The sequence below is a fragment of the Mastigoproctus giganteus genome, chromosome 1 (genome assembly GCF_048544385.1).
Source record: "Mastigoproctus giganteus isolate SK-2022 chromosome 1, ASM4854438v1, whole genome shotgun sequence".
NCBI classification, from domain to species: Eukaryota; Metazoa; Arthropoda; class Arachnida; order Uropygi; family Thelyphonidae; genus Mastigoproctus; species Mastigoproctus giganteus.
Window position 1 is genome coordinate 5,700,120 of NC_143575.1, and position 10,633 is coordinate 5,710,752.

The 10,633-nt window shown below is 39.8% G+C and overlaps 1 protein-coding gene across 1 annotated transcript; it reads right to left on the minus strand.

The window, feature by feature from the left end:
• Window positions 1-541: 541 nt before the first annotated feature.
• On the minus strand, window positions 542-1,560 carry SrpRbeta (signal recognition particle receptor beta). Its single transcript, XM_090378588.1, has one exon. The coding sequence runs from the start codon at window positions 1,498-1,500 to the stop codon at window positions 712-714; it is 789 nt and encodes a 262-aa protein (XP_090234714.1). The 5' UTR covers window positions 1,501-1,560; the 3' UTR covers window positions 542-711.
• Window positions 1,561-10,633: the final 9,073 nt, after the last annotated feature.

Below are 10,633 nucleotides of genomic sequence, written 5' to 3' on the forward strand. Positions count from 1 at the left end.
GCCAACTGTTAAAATAGTCGATTTATGTGATATTATATGAAACAATAGAAGTATGCATAGATCTAGCAATGGAAGAAAAATACTTGTGAAGTGTATGATTATATATAAAACCATTATGAGCGACGTAATAAAAAACAGTGCTTGTATTGGCTGAATTTAAAAAAGTAAGATATTAAATGTTAGTTGATTAATCCATTAACAGTTGTGTGGAGGTTCATTCTGATTCATTCTTTATTATTATTATTATTATTTTTTTCCTGACATCATTCAAGCCATTCTATTTCACTGTGAAGTAATTCAAAGTACTTTTCAACAAAATTTCTGCTAAAAAAATTAAAGGGGTGGGGACTCCTGTTAACAGGATGAAAATGAGCTGCAAAACTGGCAATATACTGTACATGATTTTATGTGACTGCTAGTCAGTTAATTAAAACTTTAATGTAATTAAATTATATTAAATATAATTAATTCAAACATTTATTAGTTGTCACACTGTAACTGAATAACCAAAACTTTTTTTTTTTATATATATATATATATATATATATATTAAACGTATGAAGGGAGAGAATACACAACTACACATTGCTTTACTGTTTGTCGTATACACAATAACCATATACCTGAGGTGATGCAATCTCTAAATTACTTTTCCTTCACGGACAAAGAAAAAAAAAAGTACATTAATGTTGCTATAATTCAAAAACCATTTCACGCTATTTTAATTAGCCACTTCCATATAAGATCCATATTCCCATCATTCTCATCTTCGGTATCACCACTACCACCACCTGAAGCACTACATTCTATAAATTCTACAGGAATCGGTTTCAAATCAGCAAACTGGAAATCTTTACCACGACGTCCTATGAAGGAATTGTTGTTACCGGTATCTGTAGTCGACTCTAAAGCTGCACTACGAGTTATGCGAAGAGTATTCATTTCCTTTTCTAACTGAGATTGAATTACCTTACTGGATTTCGCCATTGTCTCATCCTGTTTATTACAAGCAATCAAAAATGGCACTCGATTCTGATTTATAATTCGATCACTCAACACAGTGTAAAGAAATTCTGCTACATCTCTTAATTCCCTCGGAAAGTTCTGGCTGTCAACAACGAAAATTATTCCTCTTGCAAGTGCCTTATAATCTTCAAGAAATTTAGTTCTCAACCGTTCATTTCCCGGCAAGTCTACAACTCTTAGAGTCCTATTTCGTACGTCGATGACAGATGAGTTTTCCTTCATTGAAGTGTAAGTTGAAATCTTCTTTGAAGAGACAATTCTGGAAAATAAAAGAGTCTTGCCACCCTCCGAAAGGCCAATAATTAGAACAGCCTTTCTCAGATTTTTCCGTCTTCGTGCAACAATTATGACAGTTGTCAGCAACACGATTAATACACTTATTAATACACCAATTGTAACAGGATCATTCTCCAAAATTTTATACCTAATGTCAAAAATCAGCTTTCTAACATTTTCCACTTGCAAATATTCCATTTTCACAAAGTCAAAATGTTTAAAAGATCATAGACTGTAAAAGTACCATATGTTCCACTCGTAACGCAAAAATCAGCAGAACTAAATTCATTCCTAGATGTCCTTACTGCAACGCTTCCATGCGGTGGAAGCAAATCAAATTTTATAGCACATTATAGCTAAAACTAATATCAGAGATAATTCGATTTTGAGAGCCTTCAGGCATTCCGTGGGTATATTGTCTATTGTATTTTCTCTGTATTCTGGTCAAAACCAACCGAGTCGACACAAAACTGATATTAATGTACACGTAGGCACTAATGACAATAAGAATAGGAGAACTAAGGAACTAACATGTCAATTTTGAAAAAAAAAACTCATGAGTTAGGGTTAAATTTAAGTGTCTGCACTTAGGCATAATACAATAGGGAGAGAATATGATGAGAGCAGTGTCAATCAATCCGGCGGTAGAGAGATTGTGCAGGCTCATGGGGTACAATATTTCTTAGGGTGGTCAACGCTTGTTAACAAGAGAGAATGCTTCTACATGAATGGGATACACTTAAATAGAAAGCGTACAAGAATATATGCTGATGCTAACTAGGCAGTGTAAGGTGGATCGCAAAACTGCAAGCTTGGGGATATACACAGACTAATATATTAACAATAATCGCAGGCAAAGGCGAAAGCGATTCTTGCATTGCTTCTATTGGGAGAAGCATCAGCCTGGAAACTAAACAGCCAGGTATTTCAAGGACTGCTGTTGTCATCATAGCACAAGTAAATACAAGCTCTATATAAGTAAATACATGGTCTGTATTAGGTAATTAAGAATAAGAATAAGGGCATGTATACTTACATGTACACCAATCATAGTAAGAATAGTAATAGTAATCATAAGAATCATAGTAAAGAAATCCGACGAATTAATAGAAATTAAAGAAATTCGACGAAAAGGCAAGACACATTGGGTGGATATTACTGGGATATCAGAGACGTGGTATCACATAGATATAAAGATTGAAAGATGAATTTGAAGAGATTCAAGTGTATACGGAAAGAACAAACAGGATAGGAAAGAAGTTATGCTGTTAGTTAAGGAACACATGAAATCTAAGGCAGTGCATAAAGTTAACATGTGTAGCCAGTGCAATGTTGAGTCATTTGATGTGACATAAGCACTGATAAAGAAAAAAGGACAAGGATGGTATTATATGCCTAATGACTGTCATGAGTACAACGTAAAACTATAGAGAGAAATAGAGTTCGCCAGAAAATCAGAATGTCTTATTATCTGCGAATTTTAACTTTCCAGATGTACACTGAAACTTGTGGGTTGGTCATTCGCACACTAGCAAGGCTTTTTTCGATTCATTAGGTGACTGTTTTCTAGGGCAGTAAATTCGAGAGGCAATCAGAGGTAGTAATACTCTTGATCAGATTACTAGCAGTGATTATTCAAGCACTAAGGATCTGAAGATAAGGTGGCAGCGGTCACAATGTGCTGATGTGGGATTTACTCAAAGATGTAATTGCCATCTGGGGTAAAGAGAAGGGTTTTTGATGTCTTAAAAAGTGAATACAGTGGTTTCACACAAAGTTTACGTTATGTATAGTGGAAACAACTGATTAAGCTACCAACAGCAAATTATAAATGAGAAGTATTCAAAGAATTAATCATGGAAGCTGCTAGGTTTCCCATACCAGCTAAGAAATAGTGTTCACGGCTTATGCCTAAATAGATGTGAGATGAACTAATCACACTCGGCACAGATGAAAATGCATGGAATGCATATAAATTACCAGGCGACAAAAAAACCCATGGTAGATATAAGCTAGTCTATAATCAAGTAACAAAGGAGGCTAGGCAAGCAAATACAGATTAGAAGAAACTTTGGCAAGGAATGCAAAGACGTCTTTATTTATGTAAACTCTAGAAGAAGCAAGAGGATGAATCCGAAGGATTAGATTGATATCATTAGTTCTTTTGATGATCCTGCTCAAGTAAGTGAAAAATTGAACGACCATTTTGCATCTACAATCACACATGAGGAATTATGGGTGAAATTTGCATCTACTTTCACTTATGACGTAAGTGGAGGCCAGAAGTTTTTCAAATTTTAACTGGGAGCTAAATGATTTAATAATAAAAACAAAGAAGAAACTAAAAGAGCAATTATTGCATTTAATCATAAGAAAGTCACCTGGGGTGGGTAATAAATTCAAATTTTATTAAGTGAAGCAGCAAAGAAAGTAAGCAACCCCTTAGCCATAATTATGAGAACACATTTCGATCCAGGGGAAGTCCCCGTACTGCAGATGTGCGAATGTATACCCAATGTATCCCCTAAAAAGGATAGGTGGAACAGGACCAGGATAAGTCTGCCAGGGGAAAATGTTGATGATGTTGTAGAGCAGATATCATCTTTTAAGGGCAGAAAGGATGCTATTGTTGTACACGTTGGCACTAATGATATAAAGAATAGGAAACCCGGAGAATTACTTAACAAGTACTTGACACTGTTGAAAAAAAGCCGTGAATTAGGGTTCAATTTGAAAGCATCTGCAATTCTGCCCAGACACGACACTAGGGACAACATGATGAGAGCCTTGTCGATCAGTCCGGCCCAGGAAAGATTGTGCAAGGCTAAAGGGGTACATTTTTTTCAGCCTGGTCCGTACTTGTTAACAGGATAGACTGCTTCTACAGGGATGGGATACACTTAAATAGAAAGGTTACAAGAATATTTGCTGATGCTACCAAGGCACTATTAGGTGGGTCGGAAAACTATTGGCTTGGGGGGATTACAAGGACTAGTAGATTAACAGTAACCACTGGCAGAGGTGAAAGTGATTCTTACACTGCTTCCATTGGAATGAGCAGCAGCCTGGAAAACAAGATGCAGGGTATTTCAGAGCCTGCTAGGGAGTCATTGCGGTACAAGTAAACAAATAGGCTGTGTTAGGATAAGTAAGAATAAAAACAGGTGCATGTATATTTATAGGTACACCAATGGTAGCAGTTTGGTAAATAAATTTCATGAATTTGAGGAATTTGATGAAAACAAAAAACCTCAGTTTTTTGTTTTCCATCAAGCGCGGTTATAATTATCCATTCAACTGCGAAAATTTATTTTTATTTTGTTACACAGATCATTAATAAGACTACAATAAATAAATTAGCTTTCGGCTGGGTGGCAGCCTTCATCGGATTAAAATACTTTAATGGCAGTTGGAATAGAGATGCACTGCCAGGATGGTGCGTGAGGCACGTGGTTAATTGTTTGTTGATGTTTGTGGCTGTGACGTATGATGGTGACGTGGCCAGCGTTTGTCTATGGATAGAATTACTGACTCTGTGATGGGGTTAACTTGACAACCACTGTTCCTGTTCAAAGCGGTGTCCGAGCATTTTATATTTAGCGATTCCAGCCAGGTACGCCTCAGGTAATTAGCATTAGCATTAGCAGAGGCATATGATGCAAGAAAGCAAGCTTATTCAGCATCAGCCAAAAAAAAAAAAAAAAAAAAAACCCACTCCCATTTCACCCCTCCGTTCGTTCGAAATACCTGTCCAATTGAGCTTTAAATTTGTTTAGGCTATCAACTTCAACAACAAGTGATGGAAGTCGGTTCCACCAACCAACCACCCGCTGGCCAAAGGCAAATTTCCGCACATCTATCCGACATCCGTCCTTCCTCAATTTGAATTTATGCCCTCTGAGGTGATTATTCTGAGAAAGATGAAGAATCCCATTGGCATTGAGCATGCTCAAACCATTCAAAGCCTTATACACCTCTATCAGATCACCTCGCCGGTGCCTAGTCTCCAAACTCTGTAATTTGCAAAACTTAAGCCTTTCTTCGTAAGAGCAACCCTTTGTTCCATTTACTAATCTTGTTGCCCTTCTCTGTACCCGTTCCAGCAGCTCTACATCCTTCTTGAAATGAGGCCTCCAGACCTGTATACAGTACTCAAGATGTGGCCTTACCATTGCCTTATACAAGGGAATAATCACCTCCTTATCCCTGCTAGAAAAATTCCTGTATATCATTGACAAGACACCATGAGCTACTCTTGCAGCTCGTCTGCACTGCTCAGAGAACTTCATATCTGCCTGCACAATTACCCCCAGGTCCTTTTCATTCTCCACCACTGTCAGTGTAGTACCGCAGAGTTGATACGTTGCTCTGGGGTTACTGTTTCCCATATGCAGCACTTTACATTTGTCGATGTTAAACCTCATTTGCCACCTCTCAGCCCATCTGTTCAACCTTTCCAGATCCTGTTGCAGCAGCATAGCGTCAGTATTGTCCTTAACGACCCTGCCAACCTTTGTATCATCTGCAAACTTGGACATTAAACTTGATATCCCATCATCAATATCATTCATAAACACCGAAAACAACAACGGACCCAACACTGAACCTTGAGGAACTCCAATAATAACATTAGTCCACGTTGAGCAGTGTCCATTGATTACCACTCTCTGTCTTCTGCCACTCAACCATCCCCTTATCCATAGCAGCAATTTGCCTCCAATGCCACACTGCTCCAATTTGTGTAGCAGTCTTCCATGTGCAACAGTATCAAAAGCCTTTCTAAGATCCAAATATATAATATCAAAGTTATTCCCTGCATCCAGTTCTTTTGTGACTACATCATAGTATCCAATCAAATTGGTCAGGCAAGACCTGCCCTTAACAAAACCATGCTGCGTCTGAGCTATAACTGAATTCTTGTCTAGATGATCCTGCTGTGCTTCTTTAACCAGTGCCTCCATTAATTTACCTGGAACAGAAGTTAAACTAACAGGGCTATAATTACTTGTGTCAGCCTTTGATCCTCCTTTGTGAATTGGGGTTACATTTGCACATCTCCAGTCTATGGGTACCTCCCCTGAGTCCAAAGAAGCTCTCATAATTATGGCTAGGGGTTTGCATACTTCCTTTGCTGCCTCCTTTAATATAACTGGATAGATGCCATCCACCCCAGGTGCCTTTTTTATGTTTATCCTCAACAATCTCTCCTCCACTTTCCTCTCAGTTATTACAAAATCATCCAGCTCATTGCCAATGTTTACTTTACCTACATCATTCTCCTTCCTGAATAACTCCTCATGCGTGAATGTAGATGCAAAATACTCGTTTAGATTGTTAGCTACCTGAGCAGGATCCTCAACTGTTGAACCATCAATATCCAGTGCACCAATCTGATTCGTCCCTTTCCTTTTCGAGTTCAAGTATGTAAAGAACTCTTTTCTGTTTTTCTTTGCATCCTTTGCCAAGGATTTTTCATAGTCTGCCTTTGCCTGCCTAATCTCCTTTGTGACTTGGTTACAGACCAACTTATATCTATCATAGGCTTCCATGTCACCCATTAATTTGTATGTATCCCATGCATTTTTCTTCTCTGCCACATGTCTCATTAGTTCATCTGACAACCATTTAGGCCTAAACCTTGAACAATATTTCTTATTTGGTATGTAAAGCCTGGTAGCCTCCAAGAGTAGTTCCTTGAATGCTTCCCATTTTGAGTTTGTTGTTGGTAACATCATCAGTTGGTCCCACTGTATAGAATTTAAATACTGTCTCAGACCATCATAGTCGCCTTTACAAAAACAAAAACCCTTCCCTTTACCTCTGATGGTAGTTACCTCCTTGAGTAAATCCCACTTCAACACACTGTGATCACTGCCACCTAGTGGTTCATTTATCTGCAGGTTCTTAATGCATGAAGAATCACTACTGATAATCAGATCAAGAGTATTACTCCCTCTAGTTGCCTCCCGAACATGCTGGTAGGGAAAACAATCATCCACTAAATGCACAAAAGCCTTGCTAGTGTGCGAGTGACCAACCCACAAACTCCAGTCAATATCTGGGAAATTAAAATCCCCCATTATAAGACTCTCTGATTTACTGGCCCACTCTATTTCCCTGTACAATATCTTATTATACTCATCAGAGTCATTAGGCCTATAGCACACTCCTACTCTCAATTTTGATTTCCCTATGCTTATGTCACACCAAACTGACTCGACACTGCCCTGTCCATCGATGTCGACTGGCTTCACTTCCTTGGACTTTATGTGTTTCTTAATTAATAGCATAACCCCTCCTCCCCTCCTGTCCTGTCTATCCTTTCTATACACATTGTAATCCCCAAATTCCAGTTCCGCATTACTTATATCTGTGTGACACCACGTCTCTGATATCCCAACAATATCTGCCTTTGATGTTTTGAGCTAATGGTGGGACCTCTCCACAACCAGACATCGCGGTGTGGGTCGATGTCGTAGTGGGTTGTCCAGACATGCTCGGCGATAGCTGAGTGTTCTACATCTGCCAAACGGATCGCCCTTTTATGTTCTGAGAGACGTTTCTCGAGTCGACGTCCAGTCTCTCCAAAGTAGCAGCTCGTGCAGTCACGGCAAGAGATGCGATAGACCAAACCACTCTGTAGAAGGGTGGGGACAGGTGTTTTTATGTTGGAAAGGAGAGAACGCAGTTTCTTGCCTGGGAATGGGATGCACTTTATCCCATGCGATCTTAGGATTCTACCGATCTGCTGTGACAGGTTGGGGTAGTATGGGATGAATGCCCTCGTGGATGACTCGTCACCGTTGGCGTTGGTGTTGGTCGTCACGTTGTCGCGTGCTTGTAGATCACACCTGTCAAGGACGTCGATGGGGTAGCCACACCTCGTAAGGTCTACTTTGACTCTGGTGATCTCTTTGCGTCTTTCATCTGCGGAACTGGAGTGTGTCCAGGCGTGAGTTAGTAAGAGGTTCGGGCAGTTGAGAGGAGGTGACCCCGTGCGTGTGCTGACTGCAAGTTGGTAAATTGGCCAGCACACATGGGCTTACGATAAACTGTCGTCTTCAAGCACGTGTCTTCGCGCCGGACAAGTGTATCTAGGTATGGTATAGAGTTGTTCGACTCCAGCTCAATCGTGAATTTTGAGCGGTGGCTACCCCATCGACGTCCTTGTCAGGTGTGATCTACAAGCACGCGACAACGTGACGACCAACAGCAACGCCAACGGTGACGAGTCATCCACGAGGGCATTCATCCCATACTACCCCAACCTGTCACAGCAGATCGTTAGAATCCTAAGATCGCATGGGATAAAGTGCATCCAACTCCCAGGCAAGAAACTGCGTTCTCTCCTTTCCAACATAAAAACACCTGTCCCCACCCTTCTACAGAGCGGTTTGGTCTATCGCATCTCTTGCCGTGACTGTACGAGCTGCTACTTTGGAGAGACTGGACGTCGACTCGAGAAACGTCTCTCAGAACATAAAAGGGCGATCCGTTTGGCAGATGTAGAACACTCAGCTATCGCCGAGCATGTCTGGACAACCCACCACGACATCGACCCACACCGCGATGTCGTGGTTGTGGACAGGTCCCACCATTACCTGAGGCGTACCTGGCTGGAATCGCTAAATATAAAATGCTCGGACACCGCTTTGAACAGGAACAGTGGTTGTCAAGTTAACCCCATCACAGAGTCAGTAATTCTATCCATAAACAAACGCTGGCCACGTCACCACCATACGTCACAGCCACAAACATCAACAAACAATTAACCACGTGCCTCACGCACCATCCTGGCAGTGCATCTCTGTTCCAACTGCCATTCAAGTATTTTAATCCGATGAAGGCTGCCACCCAGCCGAAAGCTAATTTATTTATTGTAGTCTTATTAATGCTCTGTGTAACAAAATAAAAATAAATTTTCGCATTATGAATCCAGAGCACGCAGGCCTGTTTTATTATATCCATTCAACTGCAAATACAATCATCGTTTTCCCTGCTGATGGAAAAGTCCCAGGTTCAAGTCCCGTTCAGAGGAAGAGGAAGTTTTATGGAATTTTTTTCACTCCATGGCTGGGTTACTTGGTCACGTAGTGGGTGGTTGTTCTCCATGTCAGAAACTCTGGTTTTACTTCCAAGAAAACAGGCAAACCGATCAGACAATACTCGCAATTTTCAGATAGTACACATAAGTAGACGGAGTAATTTTCGGGTGGCTCTAACATATATTTTTTTAAATATCTTCCTGTGGCGAAGATTGTATATATATATATATATATATATATATGCACCAGAGTCCAAGTTAATGACGCACGCCTCCGTCCAAAAATTAGCATATTTAAACGAGAACATCCAATTTACAGACAAATACACTTGAGTGCAATAGATCAGGTAGTCCCTAACTTGAAAATGAATATAGAATATCAAGTTCGACAGTGGTGTGTCGTCCCATGATGCAGTACTTAATATCTTGATAATATTTAAAAATAACTAAATGCACAAGGCATAATACGTTAAGAGCAAGAGTTTAATATCTATATAATATCGGTGTAGCTACACCATATATAACTATTAAGAAACTACGATGGTAGTGTGAGAGGCATCATTAGATGTCCGCAATGCCTGGTTACCTGGTCACCCACCGATGATAGGTCAATAGCTTTGAAACGATGCCGTTTGGGTGGTGTACTCATTGAGAATAAGTAACAATAGTCTTCTCTATTAGTGAAGCGTTAGTTATTCGAGGTAGTGCAATACCATGGCAACTCGTTGTGAAGGAAGAGCACAGCATGAGATGCAGAGCAAATGATGACTCCCACATTGCCATCGTAGTTTCTTAAGAGTTATTAACTATATAATATCGGTGTAAATACACCATAGTTAACCCATATATTTGAGCTACGATTGTAGCGTAGAAGGCATCGTTTTAAATGTATCTCATAATGTGGTTGCCTTCACAACAAGATAGCTACTATTGAATTACTTCAAATAAATAACGCTTCTCTAGTAGAGAAGACTACTGTTATTTATTTTCAGCAGTACCACCACCCAGACGATCGTTTCGAAGCTTTTTGGCTTCGTCATCAGTGGGCGGGCAGGTACCCAGGTAATACAACAAGCCATCTCAGTTGCGAAGTTATATCCACATTATGAGAGATGCCAGAAGGGTTATATATGGAGAGATGCCTTAAGAGTTATATATGGTGTATCTACACCGATATTATTTAAATATTAATATCTTGAATATTGGAGGGATGCACGAGAGAAAAAACAAACAGAAAGTTAGATACAAAAAATAAATAATTTGCGTTGTAACAGAGCTCCACGGAAA

Excerpts from the sequence above, each read along its gene's own strand:
- SrpRbeta (XM_090378588.1), bottom strand. The coding sequence starts at position 1,500 with ATGGAATATTTGCAAGTGGAAAATGTTAGAAAGCTGATTTTTGACATT.